The sequence below is a fragment of the Opisthocomus hoazin genome, chromosome 1, assembly GCF_030867145.1.
Source record: "Opisthocomus hoazin isolate bOpiHoa1 chromosome 1, bOpiHoa1.hap1, whole genome shotgun sequence".
Lineage (NCBI taxonomy): Eukaryota > Metazoa > Chordata > Aves > Opisthocomiformes > Opisthocomidae > Opisthocomus > Opisthocomus hoazin.
In genome coordinates, this window is record NC_134414.1 from 138533035 (window position 1) to 138551330 (window position 18296).

An 18296-nucleotide genomic window follows, 5' to 3' on the forward strand; every position below is an offset into this window, starting at 1 on the left:
CTTCTCCACTCACCAGGATGCAGCTCTCACCAACTCCCGTGGGAAGGGATGTTGACAAGAACCCCAAGGCAGCACTACCCCTCTGGAGAACGCTTCATTCTCATCAGTCAGAAATACACCGAGCACAAAGGCTAGCAGGGTTGATTTATAACCTTGGGAAACGCTAGGTGTGAAACTAAAGACGTTAATGTTGTGTGGAAATCAGTCATGGCACTCCATATTTCTGGGTTTGCTGGCTTTTTGCTTCAAAGCATAAGAACTTCTTTATTTTCCCCAGAATGCACAGAGTTGTGCAGAAGCGAGGGAAAATCAACACCACTTGTCAGCAAGCTGACACAAAAGTTTACACAGGCAAATCAGTCCGTTATCTTTCTGCGGGAGTGCTAGTGGCCATCCCAAAATCCAGCGGTATTTCTAAGATTGGGATGCAGCACTCATCCTGCACACATAGATCATGAAGTCACTTTGCAATGCTGACGTTTCACAGACCTGCTCTCAAAGATGATCAGTGGCAACGGACTGTCCTAGGCAACCCTCATCTACACCTCTCTCTATTAAGCTTTGGACGTAACGAAATAGCCCTCCAACGTTGCCTTGAAGAGAACAGCCGTCCCCATTGCATCTCTTGCACAACGTCAGCAAGCTAGTGAGCGTCTCCACCTTAGTACTGGAGACGTGTTTGACATCACATACCCCTGCAGCCTACGCTCACCATTTCCAGACACGACAACTGCTCTTCAGATAACTGTGCTGCTGTTAACTTGGAGAGTCTGTGGTGGGAGAACAGCACTAGTATTCTTTATATTTTTAAAGTTGAGTAATGTCTTCCACTATGTACTGTTCCAATAACGAAGAAACAAATCTTTACAGCTTGCAGGCCACTACTCTCTGGTTCTCTATAAGTGATTTTAAGAAGTAGAAGCTATAGTCAAACTTCCTTTGGTGTGCAAAGACATTGACTGAAGACTCCAAGCTTCTCTCTCGGTTGCTCATGGAGATGAACCCGAATCCCATTCTCACACTGAAGCATTTGCAATGGCCTGTTCTGTGCAAAACCTGAGATGCCTCGTCTTCTTCCTGCTCCGGCAGCTTCCCCCCTTTACTTGCCCTTTTGGCCATGTTGCCCCAGGGGCCCTCTGCTGCAGACTCGTGCTTACCAGTCATGCTGAAAGTGATGGTTACTGGCTCAACTGCATGAGAAGGTTCTGGTATCCTGGAAGCTCATCATCCAATACTTCTTCAGGAATTATTTCAGGTTCCGGTTTCCCTCGTACTTCTTCCTGTAACATGAATGTTTGTGCTTCCAGGGCTTTCTCTTCTGGTGTCTGCACCTGTATGTTTCCTTTTTTTGAAAACAATTTACTTTGCTTAGTAAATCCCTCCCTAGCAGAGGCACTGGGCAATCAGGCATGCATAGAAATTTATGAGTAAAAACTCAGTTTCCAATTCCACACATAATCGGTTGGAAGAAAGGCCTTATTTCCTTATTCCTTGTGGCCCCAACAATATCGTTTGTTCACTCTGTTATGGTTTGGCTGCGGCCGGGAACAAAAGTGCCATGCGGTCGCCCTTCCCCCCGCCGGGGTGAGGAGGAGAATGGAAAGAAACAGGCAGAAACCGGTGGGTCGGGATAAGGGCAGTTTAACAGAACAGCAAACAAAGGGAACAGGAACAACAACGATACAGATAAGGAGAAAACACAACACAAACTGCACAACCCAGAGAGTCGCCCTCCCGGACCGGACCGCCGCCCATGCTCCCGAGCCACAAGTGAGTTCCCGCGCCCAGCTGCCCCCCACCGGAACCCAGCATGACAGCACATGGTATGGAATACCTGGCTCTGTTTGGCCAGGTGGGGTCAGCCCGCCCAGCTGTGCCCCTTCCTGGAGTCCGGTGAAAATTAACCCTGTCCTGGCCGAACCCAGGACAACTCAATTTACCTTTATATGTATTTAACACTGAACGAGTTGCACCTGTATCAATCAGGAAATCTATCTTTTCATTCTCCAACTTCAGGGTAACCAGGGGTTCTGTTGGGGAAACTTTCGATTCTCCCCCGCTCCCCATCATTCCAAATCTTTGTCCAAGGTAAGCAATTCTGCTACCCTTGGATTTTCCTGTTTTCTTGTTAATTGATTTTGAGGGCACTCCCTTTTCCAATGCCCCTTTTGTTTACAGAAAGTACACTAATCTTTATCCAAAGATCTGTTTCTCCCTGATCTAAAGCGGGTCCTATTTGGCCTGTAGCCACCACCTCTTCTTTCACTATTTTGATTGCCTTCCACTATTGCTGCAGCCAACAACTGAGCCTTTTGGTTCTCCTTCTTGACCTGCTCTTTCTCCTGCATTTCTTCACCTCCTCTTTTATCTACAATTGCTGCAGCTAAACAAGAAGCCTACAATTTCACCCTCCTGCTCATCCCCTGCACAGCATACAGATACTTGCCTTTGGTGACTTGCGGGCACAAACTGCACAACTTTTCTACTGAAGGTCTAAACCAAAAGAAAGCTCTACTGCAAAAATCTTTAAAGCCTGGCTTTGTTACCCTTACAGTTACCCAAATTTTGTACACAAAGTACAAATACCACACACTACCAATTCCCTCCTCCTCACAACAAGTAGCAAAAGAACAAAACCGAAGATTACTCTGAAGAGAAAATGAAACGCACATGGCTGGCTCAAATTGCTTGGACCAGACCGTAAAAGTAAAGACAGCCTTTATTCAGATTTAACATTCCACAAACTCCATGCTCTTTAAGAAACATCATATCTAGAGCCAAATGGTTCTGTGAAGTCATTTTAGACACTTCTTGTTCCTGTGGATTCAATTCTCCAAATGCATACTTGGTCCAATTTGGTAACACGTGGACTTGCCAGGTTAGGTTGTCCAGGTTCTGTTGATGCCTTATTATGTGTTGGATTTGCCAAAATTAAATACTCTGTTTGGGCAGAGTGAGGGTAACACTACTCCGCATCGCAATCCTGCATGTTGTGTTAAATTTCACTATGAATCCCCAGGCCAATCCAAATGGTGCAGGATAAATACTGGTCCGGCAAGTCCAAGTATCAGTATAATCTAAAAGATCCCAAACAGCGAGGACAATAGTAATATATGCATATTAAAAAGACTGTAAGACTAAAAACCACACAAACTATTGATAAGAACAGCATGAGCTCTTGGCTTGTGATGAGGTTTCCTCAGACTCTGTGAATTCTCCCTGCAAGAGAAAACAAGTGAGAACTCGGTTCTATTGGACCGGTTTCAAAAGGAGAGGATTATCCACTGGGAATTAATTCTATGCTCTCTGCCGTGAGCATCTGTTGCTACCCACACATACATATTAAGTGGGTTTTTTTTTAAAAAGTGCCAAGGGGGAATGTTACCAATAGATCCCCTTGCTCGTTTTCAGGACGGTGTGAGAAGTTTCCCGGCTCGGGAGGACCGAAGGGCTCCTCCCCGGGAGCAGCAGGTAATACTGACCCCAGAGGTCTAAGGGTTTCTAGAATTAAGGGTACTTCCCCCACCGCTGGTAATTCCACTAGAATGGGTTGTCCTGGATAGCGGGGTGTTTTTACTGGATCCCTTATTTCCCTTTTCCCCGGGAGACGGGAGGGGGGTCTGGGGCCAGACACAGCGAGGACATCCATTTACCCTGCTGCACGTCTTCCAGGTAAAGGCAATGCAGTCTCTGTCCGCTTGGTGCAAGGAAACCATAAAAAACATCTCTTTCACATCAACGGTTGCTAAAATCCTGTGGGCTTGTTCCTGTATAGTCACGATCAGTTCAGCTATGTTAGGTATGGCAGCGGTTACGGGGCCCATTTTTGGCATTTAATCGCAGTAGTCAATTGTTAGCTGCCACTTCCTGTTTGGTTTATGGACTGGCCACACCGGAGAACGGTAGGGTGAGCGAGTTGGGACAATTACATCTTGTTCACGCATCTCAATTATGACAGGAGTTATCCCTCCCGGGCCCCTAAGGGAAGAGGGTAAAGTTTTACATTTATGATTTCTGAGGGGGTAATTCCGGCGCGGGTTGGAATAATCACATTGCAGCAGCCGGCAGACCGAATACCCACTCTTTCCCCCCCAAGCCCACCTAGGCACACCCTTTATGCAAACCAAGCCCGAGAACACCCATTGGTAAAGCCCCTGTTGCACTTTCGTCCCTAGGCAGCCAGCACTGAACTCCAGCCATCAGCTGTGGTTTAGAGTTCCCAACCCAAACTTATTTCTTGTCGGCAGCTACGCCACTGCGCTTCTCCTGTGCCTCCTCCTCCCAAGACAGACCCGGTCCCACCTGTGGACCACACACAGCAACAACCCTAAGCTGGTCCTGGATCTGCACTGCACACATCGTCAACGAGTCTGGCAATCCTCTAATGAGAGGGCTCATCCTATCTGGATTGACAAACAACAGAACGGGGGAGGGCTGACGAGGCACAAGGCGCCTGTCGTGCATCAGCTGGAGGCAGGCAGCCTTTTGTATATACTCTCAGTGAGCCGACTCAGCCCGGGGGTGGGGATGGCAACAGGGACCCCCCACTTTCAGCCAGGTCTATCCCACCAGCCCCACATGCTACCCCCTGGGTCAGAGACCACGGCTCTCTCTCACCCTCTACTGTCAGAAACACACCAGGGCCTCAATATCCCCGAGACTCCTCTTCTGTGAGCTTTATTAGATCCTTCCCGGTCAGGGAGACACCCCCCCCCCCCCCGCACATACGCAGTTTCACTTTCCTTAGCTTGTCTACTGCACTTCTCATGTAGTTCAGCCAAATCAGTTGCACTGCAGGGTGTTTCGTGGTAACAGTAGATTCAGCGTCTTTGCTCTCACATACCACCTGAGTTTTAACAAGTGGTCAGAGCTGAGGAGTGGGGTCAGGCTCGCCCTCTGCCTCTCCTAACTCCTTTCATGGATAATGATCAGTAGCATCTTGGACAAGAGGATTAGTTTCTTGTGCTGGGCTGAAAAACCCCGGATGGGTCTTCAAATCATCCTCAGTGAATTGTTGTCTTAACTCCCTCTCCCTTATAAAAGCATCCTGCAGGCTGTGCTGGAGGTTTGCTGTTATTTGTCTTTCATCAACCAAAGCCCACTCAGCGACTCGCCACTTTTTTCGTTCAACCTCCAGTTCTGCCTGCAACGTTTCAACAAATTCTTGGAGGGATTCACTGGCTTCTCGATCTGTCCTTTTTATGGTATGTTTGTCCCTTTGAGCGGCCACTAAGGCAGCTCCCAGGACGAGGCATATCACTGCTTTTGTCAGGTCTCCTGTCCGTTCCACCACAGTCACAGGAGATTGCCAACATTCCTTGGCCCAGCTCCACCCTCGGGGCATCGAGCAAGCTTTGTATTCTTTTAACAAACTTAACAGTGGGGAGCAGTCAAGATCAGGCCTACCCCAGGCTGCTGTGACCTCCTGCCGGGGATTTCAGCTCCAACTAAAAATCCGTTCTCCTTTCTGCAGCACTCTGGCTGACACTCCTTTTCACACAAAAACCTCTTTACTGCTTCTCACAGAGAATCCTGCAGACTACACCAAATTTAATGTCCCATCCCACTTGGTGGATGGCGGGGAGGTGATCATTTTCAATTCTCTGCGCAGTACCCAGCAGTCACGACAATGACTGGAGAGGCTTGATTACAAACAAAGCTTTACTTGGAACTCACTGGAATTACAAAAGATGGTAACTTTGAGACTTCATAATGACATTACTTTTAAGGCAGTGGGGTTAGAATGGATATTGACTTGACAAAAGGTACAATAAACTACAAAATACAACAGACTGACAAACTCATAACAACACGTGCCTAGAAAGTCAGAGATAGAGAGGAAAACAAAAAAGAAAGATAACAGATATCACCACATCTGCATCCAGCGACGACTTCTGCTGGTGGTCGGGGTCCTCCGGTGATGGGTGTGCATGCCTGCTTACAATCGCGTCGCATATTTATACACCAAAGTTACAAAAAGGTCCACCTAACTAATACAATTATTCCACCTATCTAACGCATATTCATTGTGTTGTGTAAGTAGGGTCACTTGCACAGGGATTGTGCTGAGCCAGCAAAGTCATCTACGCCTGCACAGGGGTCTCAGAGGGTCACTGGTGCTCATTTGGGGAGGAAGACCCCTGCTTATTTTGTCCTTTTACGGTCATGCATTGTCCAAGGACACCAGAGTTGTTATTCTTGCCAACTCCTTGTTTCACAGCCTCACAGCAGACGTAGTATGTCCTTGGTCAAGCAAGTTTGTAACCATGAGACATTCCCTATCTTGGAACACTGGCTGCTACTCGGCAACAACTCAGAGATTGTCTTCAACACTTTGTTTCTCCTCAGGGGAAGGGTACTGTTGTGCTTAGCCAGTGGGCATGGCGGGGCGGGGGTCTTGGTGGTCTCACACTCTCCCCCTGCCTCCCTGTCTATATAACATCTCAGAGGGAAGGAGGTGGGTTTCACAAAACGGCACCCTGCCTCCACAAGGTTGCGCTTGTCCACCCCAATTACTCAACAAAATGAGCAATTTCCCAAAGCACAATGCCCAATTCAGGAGTTTCCTTAATTCGAGTGTCTGTTTCTCGAGATGGATGATTTGAGACAATTGTTCACCTTGATGTGGGGCTCTACAGTCAGTCTTCTGGTTTTGCAGTGACAAGAGAGATCACTGTCACTGGATCACATCACACATGGTCTGCACCAAACTTTAAGCACTGCCAAAGGAAAGCAGCCCTCCATCCATCAACTGAGGATTTACTTGTCATCCTCACAGCAGCAGCAGCCTTGGCTTTCAATGTGCTGATCTACACAAGTTTTACTTCCTGATACCCACCCAGATTTCGTAAGATTTCTGACGCTGTACATCGACCAGGATTAACAGAAACCTAAACTTCAGGAGCACAAAGCTATCATACCCCAACCTATGCCGAGCCTATGGTACTAGTAAAGGACCTCTTCCCCTCAGTATCCTTCAGGACAACCCAAGTCTATCCTTAAAACATTTCTCTAACGACATTACCTAGTTCGTCAGTCTTGAGTGCCTACAGGCTGCAGCAGACAACAGGACTGAGTGCCAGAAAAACACACCTCTTTCTCTTTCACAGCAGCAAGCAAAGCAGCACATGCTTGAGAGGGCTTTCCAAGGAACCAGGATCTGCCCACCTGGAGTCACCATTTCCAAGCAATGGGAAAGCCCCGGTAGAGGGGGAGGCCACCTGCAGATCTGACTCTGGGCACGGGCATCAGTTGTGCTTTTTGTTCAAGTGCCTTTACTTGCAGAAATCACATCAGAACCAGGAAAAGGGTGGAATCCTGGTGTGTGTGGGGACCATTATTTGGTTCATATACGACATCAAGCAGCCCAGTAATTTTGTCACTACCTCGGATGGCAAAGTTGAAGCAGGATTCCGTCACAGACAAGGCATGATCCAAGAACGGACAGGCATCACCAGACACAGAGATTTTACCTGCCTGTGTTTAGTATGGCCCACAGCTCATACCAAAGCCATTTACACACCATCCCAAAACATCCCACTTCACAGATAGATCTGAAGTACTCAAAAAAATGGCGAAGCCTTTTTCTCCCTCCCTGTGCCCCAAAGCATGGCATGCAATTCCACTCACTCACCTTCATGCTCCACCGTGTTCAACAGCAAGATTCCAACAGCCTCTGACCCACGCCATTTGCCCTGTGCTGTAAGAAAGATCCCTCTTTGCCCTGAGCAAACTAAATAGAGTAATTCAACTTCTCGGCACAACCCTCTGCATGCAGGTTGCAAACACCCAAAGAGGGCATGTTTGGGACTTAGAAGTCTTCTTAAGGTGTCAGATGTTTTTCATACACAGGTTTGTATAATCAACTTCTGTGGCCTTATATTCCCATGAAAAGCAGTGCTATGTTGGGGCTGGGGGGGGGGGGTACCATAGTTTTCTCGGAACAAATTCTAAACTGGGCGACTGCAAAAAAAAAAAAAAAATCTGCATATGTATCACATCCATTTCACAGGTCATTTGTCACAGCATCTGCTTAAGTGAAGAAGTTCTTCCACAACAGCTGAGCAAACATGTGGATGGATACAGGAGGACAGTGATTAATTCTCATTACAACCTCTAGTTCCTACAGAAATACAATAGAAGCTTAAATTTCAAGAGTATTGATGTCAACTTTATACACGCTAGCAGAAGTTTCTAACATGCAACTGGTTTAAAAGGATAATTTGTCTCTGCAGTCGCAGATCCAGACCCTGAAGAGAACAAAGATTTTAGACACCTATACTACAAGTCAGTATGAGAGTACCAACTCTGAAATCAAAACTAGCTTTCTCGACATCTGATTAATGGACCATCCTCTGTGGAAATTCGGTTACTGGCAACTCAGCCCACAGTTCTGAGCAGTATTTGATTTCTACTTCGAGGATAAACGTTATAAGAATTTAACCGTGGGAAACCAAATAACTTGAGACAGAACAGCGCTGTCTCATGACACTGAAGGATCAGCGCATCCTGCGCCTCCCTTCTCTGTTCTCAGGAGATAAGCTGTTTTCACACATCCAGCTGCAAAAGATCCTGAAAAACAGCAACCGTGAACCGTGAACTGGCATTTGCAAAGCCACGAATCCAAAGCTGATTGGCTCTAGTATTAGTATATAAGGTATTCACTTGAGCAATAAAATGCTTCTGATCGAGCACAAGATCGGGGTCCGTGAAATCATTCACCACATTTAACAGCTGAAGAACAAACATGTTTTCTGCTGTCAGACTTGCAGAAAAACAATGAGAATATTTCAAGAGCGAGACGAGCGCTCCAACTGGAGTAAAGTTCTGCTTAGAGCAGCTGCAGTGCCTTGGGGAAAAAAAACGGGAAAAAATTACATTTGAACATTAGGATTTACATCCTCAAAGGCTTAATATGTATTTCTGCCTCATTCTCAAAAGAAAAGTGAGACTAAATGACCCTGCTGCCTAAAAATAAAGGCCACCAACTAGTTCCGAGTCTCTGCTGGACAAACAATTATAAAACAGATGATGCTGCACAGTCTTTTGCCAGCTTTCAGACACACAGGTACATTCCTCCATTTACTTCCCACCCCCCAGATATACATATATTTAAGGATGCAACAGTATGTAGTCATTTCAGTACTGTAAGTGTTGGCAAGATGGTTGGACTCGATCTTCCAACCTAAGTGATTCTACGGGGCCTGTTTTTTTAAGCCTCTATTCAAATTCAATGGTTCTTAAAGACTTATCATTAAATAATAAAAACAGCTGGCAACCAAGCAGACCTTGTTATCTGACTGTCTGCCAGTTAGAGTTAGTAAAAAATAAAGGTATAGTTACAGCAGTTCTGCTTTCCTCATACTTATCCACATTTAAATGCTCTGTTACTGCAGGGGTGTTGCATTTAAAGCTTTCTAAATACAACACTACAGCCAGAATCAACAGCATCAGGTATGCACAGCTATTTTCTCAGTTCAGATGCAATTCACCTATAGAATTGATTTTAAAGGTTCAGAAGGAGGGACAAAATAGGGTCACTGGATAGTTAACTGTCTCATTCCCTAATGAGATATATCTTCATCTCCAGCCTAAAGTGGTTTTAATCAACACCATATTCCCCAAAGGAAAAAAAAAAAACCAAACAGAACCTGGTAACACAGACTAAAGGACAGTATGTAACAGATGCTGCCTTTCAGCACTGCAAGAACAGTGGCAAACCTGTCTCCACGTGCAACCCCAAACCAACGCTGCTGGTGTTGAGTAGTTCAGAACAATGCTGGTAGCTTCTTTCTTTCAGCGGTGCTGAACCTACGCTCACTGATCATTCTGAAATTTTTATTTCCTTTCAGATTTTAGTAATCATTTGCACAAACACACCTTGTGCCCTGATAGTCTGGCAAGCACCAGTTCAGGGAGCGCCCTGTCCTCCCTGCTCAGCACTGTTTTTTACTGCTTCTTCCCCGCTAGGACTGCTGAAGCTGTAGAAGTTCAAGAAAGATGCCAGTTTCACACTTCATTTGAAAATTATTTTAATACTATAAAATTCATTTGTTCACATATTTTGTACAAAAGATGAGTTGTTTTAATTACAGGAGAATCACTTCAACCTTGAGATTTCAGCTAAGCAGGTCCAAAACAAAACAAGATTGGGTTCTACTGGTTCTGGCGAGTCCCAATACAGCTCACCCAAGGTCTCTTTCCAGTTTGGCTCTCATGGTTATGGACCACCTTGATGAAAAATATCCCACATCATTGACTCTTCGGAGGCTTGTAGTGAATTCGGCAACGCTCATTAAATACCTGAGACACCAAAACAGAAGAGCAAAAGGGAATCAGCCCCTATCCAGGAGATGATCAGAACTTCAGGGCCAGTTCAGGCAACTCTCTCTTCACATAGCATCCATCTCAAGCTGCCCAGCCCTGCTGTACCAATACACAGTACTTACCAAGACATTTGTCTCCATTCACCTTCTCTCCTGGCTTTAGTGAATCCAAAGTTTGCAGCCTGATGCTGGAGGACTGCACAGCACTAAAAGTTTTCTCCCTCAGATAAGGCAGGTTTATAATCCTGATAGTCTGTTATCCTCAAAGATGATGATGCCATTTTTTTCTTTTTTTTAAGAAGGAGAGAAATTATCAGTGGAAGGCTCCTGACCAGCTGTGTTATGTTATGTTCAATCTGGCATTCAAATTTGGACACTGTAGTCTTCTCTTTCCTGAGCAAACACATTTTACATTGTTGTGACAGCTAAAAAGAAGTGCAAGGGCTCCTGGAAGCCATATTCACACTTTTAGTTATCTGATCGCAGGTGCTGATGCTGCCAGCCCTCCTATTGCAAAGGGCACACTGCTCTCCCCTTGCTCACCTCTGGCACCCTCTCTGGGTAAAATTTAGCACACAGAACTAGAGAGTGAAGATCATGTTCATTGAGCTTGACCTGCAGGCCTTGTCAAACAGACTGCTTACCCTAAGGAGGGCCAATAAATGTCAGTATTTAAAGTAAGGCAGTCTGAATCAAAAGCACAACAGACAGGCTCACACCAAAGTTACAGGTGCTCTTTACAAGCAATTTAGCTGTTTATCGTTTGTACAGCACACGTCCTGGAAAGCGACACGAGCACCACCTAGCACCAAGCTGAGGGACTGGCAGTTACCAGTTCCCCCACCGGCACTCCTGCAAGAGCACGCTTTGCCAAGCTGTCCAGAGACCTTCCAGATCCAAATGCCTGTGATCTTCAGGATGTGAAGTTTGATGAACTCTCCCATGGGCTTCACAGGCAAAGGGAGCTGTCTTGTAATTTTGGAAAAGTTATGCATCACTTTATATAAATACATTACTTTAAACGGTATCTTCCTATAATCTTCTACTTTTACAGCGGATCTCCTTATTGACGGTTCAGAACCTATGGCAACTTCAGCAGAAGTGATGTTTGCAGCATGCATTAGTTTTAGCATTGATTCTTAACAATTTTTGAGTCATTTTCAACTTCTTTTCAGATTTAATTTACTTTAAGAAACAGACACGTATTTGAAACTGCTTCATATTGCAGAAAGCAAACGTCACGATACAGTTTCTTTCACGTGCATACAGACAGCCTGTCCCACTACATTACCACATGCAGTGGAACACCTCCTATTGCTACAGCTACCCAGAGTAAGGGCTTGAAAATAACTTTGCTTCCTAATCAGATTTTTCCAATCAGTCTTCAGTTGGTTAGGGTTAATGTAAATAGGTGAGCAGACTTTACAACTAAAAGTCTGCAACAGTAAAAGCGTGGAGGTCCTCAACTGCAAACCAATAACCACTTCCATGTAACAAATTATATTCAGTCCAAAACTATGACTGAGTCTAATTCCTTCAGTGACATATTTTTACAGCCAGCTACATGAGAGATTTATGCCTATATTCAGACAGAGACAACAGCAAAGCTGGAGATAAAACCCAAAAATACTTTTCTGTTCAAGCCCTACTTTAAACACTAGCAGGCTAAGATATCGCTACAGCATGCATACCTCACTATTTATAAATGAAGTGTTCTCCATCTTCAGGAAAAACTGGACATTTCTGTCACTAGCAAAAGCTTAATACAGATACAGGAAATCACTGGCACCAGTGCTATCTTTCATATCAACTCTGGGCTTCAGAATGGAGATAGTGTGTGGCGGCTCTTCCCTCCATCCCTTTTAAACAAAACTGACAACAGAGTTGCCATAAAAAGTTTGCCACCCGTGACCTGCAGCATATTCTTAATGCTGTGGTGTTTCTTAGTCATATCTGAGCTGGCTTTAAATTAATTAAGCTTAAGGGCGTGAATAACTTTTTGAGACAGTACAGAGGCAGTACTGACAGCAAAGCATACGTGGAAAAAATGCATGGACGCTCATCTAATCAGCCTGCATTGAGCTGTATTGTGGTGACTAGAATACACAAGCTGTATTGCGTTTATGCTGATGCAGTCTAGAGGACCAAAATCTTCAAGTAGAGATAAAAAAGGGAGCTGCAGCTAGCACTAGCTGCTTGAAGAAATCCTTTTCGCATTTAGAGAGGGAAAGAGGTTCTCTATACAGTATTGAAAGCTCTGAAAAGCTACCACAAATGAGAAAAGGATGCTAGACGTGAAATGCTGTAGTGACAGAATACAGCCATCTCAGAATCTCAGCTCACTGTTAAGGTTGCTTTATAACAAGACAGTGTCTGGGGCCATCAGTCCAGAGGGTGATCTGTCCCCTCTGTTGATGCAGGAGAGCAAAGGCAAGGCTGCCCTTTGCACCAGGGAGCATCAGTCCAGGCCTGCAGAAGCTCCATCAGGAGAAGGCTCAGCTGCTACAGCCCCACCCTCCTCCGGCTTCTGCTTGCTCAAAATCACGATCAGTACCAAACACAGCCAAATCTGAAAGACTCATCCCTCTGACAGTGGCCAGCAAAGCTTTTCAGACAGGCCACCATGGAAAAGACTATCAAGTCCTTAGCCACTGGGCAAGGTGGAGCAAGGGATATACACAGGGAGTACTCCACAGTCCTTCCTCCCCCCTAAATCAGATGCTTTTCTTTCCTTTGCAGTGCAACTGGAAAGCTTTGATCTCCGCATCCAGAACTGGGAAAAGGACTGGCCTTAAACACTCCCCCCAGCACTGCCCTCACCTATTTCTAATTAACCTGCCTTGTCACGCACCAGTCCCACACCTCCAGTGCACGACTGTCTGTTGGGACAGAACATCATTGCTATTTCGAATGACTGAGTACCTTCCAGCTTCTGTCGTTTACCACTTCTTCAACATTCAGCTCCGACTGCATCAATTTCAACTGCAGAAAGTAACAGACAAAGAGGTTATGGTCAGTCAGGCCTCCCCACAGACTTCAGTATTTACTACCACTGCAACTTTCTAGATCACAACCCCAGTACCAGCTGTGCATCCCCTTGGACAGCGCAAACTGAAGGGCACAACGCATAATCATCCTGAAAGTCTGGCCCTTCCATTCAGCCAACACTGCGGGCAGACTTGCCAGCAAGAACTGCCACAATACCCAGTTCTTGAGCACTCACTCGACTCATGAGAAATTCAAGAATCTCTTTGTCTCCCACCTATTAGTAACTCCAAGGGCAGGTGTGACAGTTGTGTGCAGGTGACCTGCAGTAATTTGACCCTGCCTGGAGGCCCTGAAGCAATAGTAGGAGACATAAGAACCATCTGCCATTTTTGCCTACATTTAGGATGTATTTTTGTTGGAGTCTTTAACGCAACAAAGAATCAGAGTTTATCCATTTTAAATACACGGTTCCAACTGGAGAGCTGGTGAAGAGATGTATGCCAAGACAGCAATCCCACCAAAAACCTTCCAACTAAGATGTCCAAACACACACAGCTAATACAGCTGCTGGGTGAACTTTGACCTACTCAGCAGGACCCCAAACTGTCTGAAATAACAATCCAGCATCCACACGGTGACTAGATGACCAGGATTAGTCCCCATTAAATAACCACTCAGATCTTTAGCAGTTCAAAGCAAGGTTTTTCCTGCTGGAGGATGTGAATAGGTTTACAGTCATTTGGACTGTCACATTAATTGCCTTTGACATGGAGCCTAAGGAAAACTACCGTTTTAGCCTTTTCCTTAGAGTTGCAGACCTGAACAGCAATACAGTGTCAATCAACATGGCTACACAGGGGAATTTGTTGTTGTCGTTTTTAAAACTCTGACATTTTAACAAGCCTTAACTAATTTGCTTGATAAAGCTAACAATCCTTTTGGATTTCCAGAATTTATTTGGTTGGATATTTTATGACACTTCACTCAAGTAAACTAAGACAATAACAAACTAACACAAGAATCAAATTATGTTTTAATGTAAGAGGATTAAAAGAATTGGCTGCTAGACTGACACTACTCCAAGTTTTCTTATTCAATGACCCAGAAGTAATAACTTTGGATAAAGTCCTCCAATTTATACCATTAGTAGGATGACAGAATGATGAACAACAAGAGAAAACAGATCTGTATTGCAAAGAAGTGAACATACATTGGAAATGACTGCTCTTAAATGTAGGACGCGTTCTGTCAAGATAGCCTATTCGAGCTGTAGAAAAAACACAACTCTCACGCATAATCAAGAAAACAAAAAAGGGCGGGGGGACTATACCTCATAAAGTCCAATTCGAGCTCACCTCATCAAAAGATTTCTGGGAGGTTTCCAAATCATGTACTGCTTTTAACACTTTAAATCACCTCCAATTATTAAACATTATCATTATGATCCTCCCAGTAGTTTCAGTGATAGGCTTTGGGCACAGTAACTAAACAATTTAAAGAACTGGCTCTGCAAGCAGAATTTGTAGAAAATACTAAGCTACCATTCTAGTTTTCCAAACTAATATGGATGCTTGTTAGCAGTTCTGTAAGTGGGACTTCAAGAATAAAACCAGTTGCCTGCCACCTGGTACTTTAAATCTGAGCTCATGACAGAGCACTTCTCTGAAGAGCACACGAACAAATAGTTCACTCACTCAATGTCCAGAAAAAATCAGACGCTTGAGCTCAAATCATCCCCTCAGGAAGCTCTTTCACTACAACTGGATCAGCACCCAACTGCTCTTTGAAACAGGGGCTACAACAGGCTCCTCTTGGAAGCACAGGGGTAAGTGAATTTTGAGGTAGTTCAGCACTGCAAAAGCAAAATTTCAAGACCCGTCTCTTCAAGTCTCACAGTACTGCAGCAGGGAAAGCCGCACCCAGGACACAGGACCACAGAGCTATATCTACATGTGATGGTGGGATGTGTGGCGGTTACGAGAACTCACTGTTACACTGGAAACCCAAAGGCACCGTTTTAGAAACCCTGGTTAAGACAGTCCTGAACAGAGGAGGGCTCACTAAACCGCTGAACACAACAGACACACCTAGCCAGTGTATGCAAAAAAAAAAAAGCCACAAGCAAGCAGGCTTATTCTGTATGTGCTGCATGCATATTACGTGGGGAAAAAAAAAATGTAAAGTGAACATGAGCCACACAGAGCAGGTCTGGAAGAGAAATCAGTGGAACAGTTCATGTCCCTGCTAATCTCCAGTCCCAGAGGTACACATGCACTATTCTTTCCCCTTTCCCCTTTCCCCTACAAAGCGGACCCCGGAATGGGGACAAAAACTTCAGTGTGGTTCCCTTCTCCACTTCTGATATTCCACCTGGATCACCTCTGCTCACCTCTGGTGAAGTACACTTTCCATCCAGAGGCCGGAAGGTTGAGAGGGCGTTTGCACATTAGAATTCCTTATGCAAACCCAGAAGGCTCTCTCACACCACCACAAGGTACTCAAAAAATCAATCCAAGAAATACTAAACACCAAAAAAGTTGGTGAAGTGGAATTCAAGGTTGTCTGGCAGCTCCTCGTAGAGGACAGGAACTCCAATTAACACCTCGAGTAAGAACGATGCTTCTCAGGGTGGTGATGGAAAGGGACAGCTTTAACGCTGTGTAACCCTGTGGTGCAAGAGGCATACACAAAAGCCGTACTTTATTATCTGCTGGTGTTTGCATCTTGGCACCCATACTTGCCATTTGCAGATAGACCGGTTTTACAAGACTTCAAAAAGGCCAAATGAACCTCCGGGCATTTTGAAAGGACTAAGCAAGCCTCAGGTCAGCTGTACGCTCAGTGGTGTTAGTCAGTGAAGGTTAGAGTCCACCGTGGGGAAGCACATGTGGTTTTCTACGACGTTTGTGTCATAGGATCTCAGAAAATGCTCCAGCTGCAGCTCTGTCTTGAGGACTGGGGAAACGGTTGTCACAAACTCAGTCAACATGAACCTCAGAAAAGACTGCCCGAGTCAGGATCCACTCCAGGTTCTTTCCATCACACCGGTCCTTCCATTTGGGAAAGACACCCTCTCCTTCCCCTCTAAGCGATCTCTAAAAAGCTCCACCACTCACCTTTGTCTGCTCTTTCCTGAGCTGCTTTAATAACGCTACGTCATCCTGGGCCTTTTCCCTCTCTTCTCTGAGAGTTTTCACTACACTGGAAGTCTGAGCGATGCAGTTTTTGATGATTCTCTCTCTGCTGGTGTGAGCATCCATCAACTAAGTGGGAGGGAGAGAGAAAGTCACAACGGCTCAGCAAAGAATAAAAGCCTCCATGTTACAGGTTGAAATAGAGACTTTCTAAAGTCAAGGTATTGCTGTGCCTACAGAAATCCCTTTGACTCTGTAATCTCCGTGCCTGTTGGGAACAACACCGCCCTGAGCGGCAGCTACCAACTTGATCAACAGTCAAAGATACACACGAGCAGGAGTCTGGCAGCGTAGTGCAACAGCGTGCCAGCACCCATTTTTAAAAGAAAAAAAGCAGACTGGGCTAATGCCCTCCACCGAAGCCTGCAGTGCGCCTCAGAGGATCGGCGGCTGCAGAACAAATAAGCTCCCCGTGTGGTTTTAAACCGACGCAGCCGTTACACGCACGTGGTTTAGCTAAGTAGAGAAGTCGAGCACGCCAGTTATGAATACGTAAAGCACCGTATAAACTGGTGATGTTTTACTGGCCAGCGCACATAAAAAACATCAGGCAGCGAGCGGAAAGCCAGGGGAGCGCACACTCACAGACTGGTACAGCTCTTTACACGTCTGTCCGGCATCAACCTTCCCCACAAAGGAAGCTGTTGGAATCGTAGTGTTCAGCTCGTGGACGATTCTGTCGTCGATCGTCCTCATCACCCTGAGCAGCTCCTGTATGAAAAAAAAAAAAAAAAAATATTTGCTTATGTGTCTGAGAAAAGCCTACTACAAAATTTGCACGATTAAGTCTTTTAATAGAGAAAACCCCGCACCGAACGAACAACTCCGGCCCGCAGAGGTACGTGCTGCCAACCCACCGGGTCCCCAGCGGCGAAGGCCACAGGGGGGAGCAGACCCGGCCCCGCCGAGCCCCCCGGCCCCGCCCGCCCCGGCCCCCTCAGGGAAGCGCCCGCGCCACGGGCAGGCCGCGGAGCCGCCGCCCAAGGCCCCGTCACCGCCCGTGAGCGCTTCCAGGCGGGAGACCGGGCACAAGCGGCACCGGAACGGCGAGCTCGGAACGGGAGCCCGGCTGTTGTCGGGGCAGGGCGCTTCAGCTGCCGCCGGCTGCCGCCCCCCGCGCCGCCCCCGCAGCAGGCACGCTTGGTGCTTCGCGCTCCATTCCAGCACGCGAAGGCGCCCAGGGACCTCCCCGCGCCCCACCGGGCCTCCACGCCGCGGGCTCCCCCTCACGGGAAGGGACCCGGGGAGGGGGGCTCCCCCCGCCCTGCCCCGCTCCCTGCCGGAGGGCACCGCGCTCCCGCCGCCGGCGCTGAGGGGAAGGCCGGACCCCGCCCCGCACCTCGACCGTTGCGGGGAGCGGTGACCTCGCCGCCCCCACCCCGGGGCGCGCGCTCCCTCGGGGCCGCGCGGCGTCGCCAGGAGACAGCGGGGTCGCGCCGGGCGCCGGCGCGGGGAGGCGGCGGGAGCGCGCCCCCTCCCCAGCCCCAGACCCCTCCGCCCGCCCCACGCGCGTCACCTGGAACTCGGCGAAGTCCTCGCAGCTCGCCGCTCTGCTGGGCGCCGCCATACTGGAAAGGCAGAGGGCCGCGGCGGCGGCCAATCGGGCGGGGAGGCGGGATGACGCGCGGGGCGGTGGGCGGGGCGAGGCGGGCCGTGCCGTGCCGTGCCGTGCCGAGGGGCGGGTCCCGCATCTCCACCGCGGTCCCGGCGGCCTGGGGCGTCCTCGCCGCGTCCAGCTGCGGGAGGGCTCCGGCGGCTCCCCAACCCCCGCCGGAGGCGGGCCCGGGCG

The 18296-nt window shown here is 47.2% G+C and overlaps 1 protein-coding gene across 3 annotated transcripts; it reads right to left on the reverse strand.

Annotated features, from left to right (window-relative positions):
* Positions 1 to 10014: 10014 nt before the first annotated feature.
* Positions 10015 to 18129, reverse strand: MIX23 (mitochondrial matrix import factor 23). Of its 3 annotated transcripts, none has more exons than XM_075437927.1 (5): positions 18024 to 18129; positions 17093 to 17218; positions 16430 to 16576; positions 13248 to 13307; positions 10015 to 10302 (listed from the first exon to the last, which is right to left on the reverse strand). In XM_075437927.1, exons 1-5 carry the CDS (start codon positions 18072 to 18074, stop codon positions 10252 to 10254), a joined length of 435 nt encoding a protein of 144 aa, XP_075294042.1. In that variant the 5' UTR covers positions 18075 to 18129; the 3' UTR covers positions 10015 to 10251. The 3 variants fall into 3 exon arrangements, with proteins under 3 accessions (XP_075294042.1, XP_075294059.1, XP_075294050.1); XM_075437944.1 differs by lacking the exon at positions 18024 to 18129 and adding an exon at positions 17708 to 17765; XM_075437935.1 differs by lacking the exon at positions 18024 to 18129 and adding an exon at positions 17320 to 17392.
* Between the last annotated feature and the right edge of the window lie 167 nt (positions 18130 to 18296).

What these genes read in the sequence shown, in the direction of transcription:
- MIX23 (XM_075437927.1), bottom strand. Translation starts at nt 18,074, where the DNA reads ATGGCGGCGCCCAGCAGAGCGGCGAGCTGCGAGGACTTCGCCGAGTTC. An exon ending in AGGACTTCGCCGAGTTCCAG is followed by an intron (nt 17,219 to 18,023) that starts GTGACGCGCGTG and finishes TTTTTCATACAG; the next exon opens with GAGCTGCTCAGGGTGATGAG. An exon ending in GTAAAGAGCTGTACCAGTCT is followed by an intron (nt 16,577 to 17,092) that starts GTGAGTGTGCGC and finishes CCTCCCACTTAG; the next exon opens with TTGATGGATGCTCACACCAG.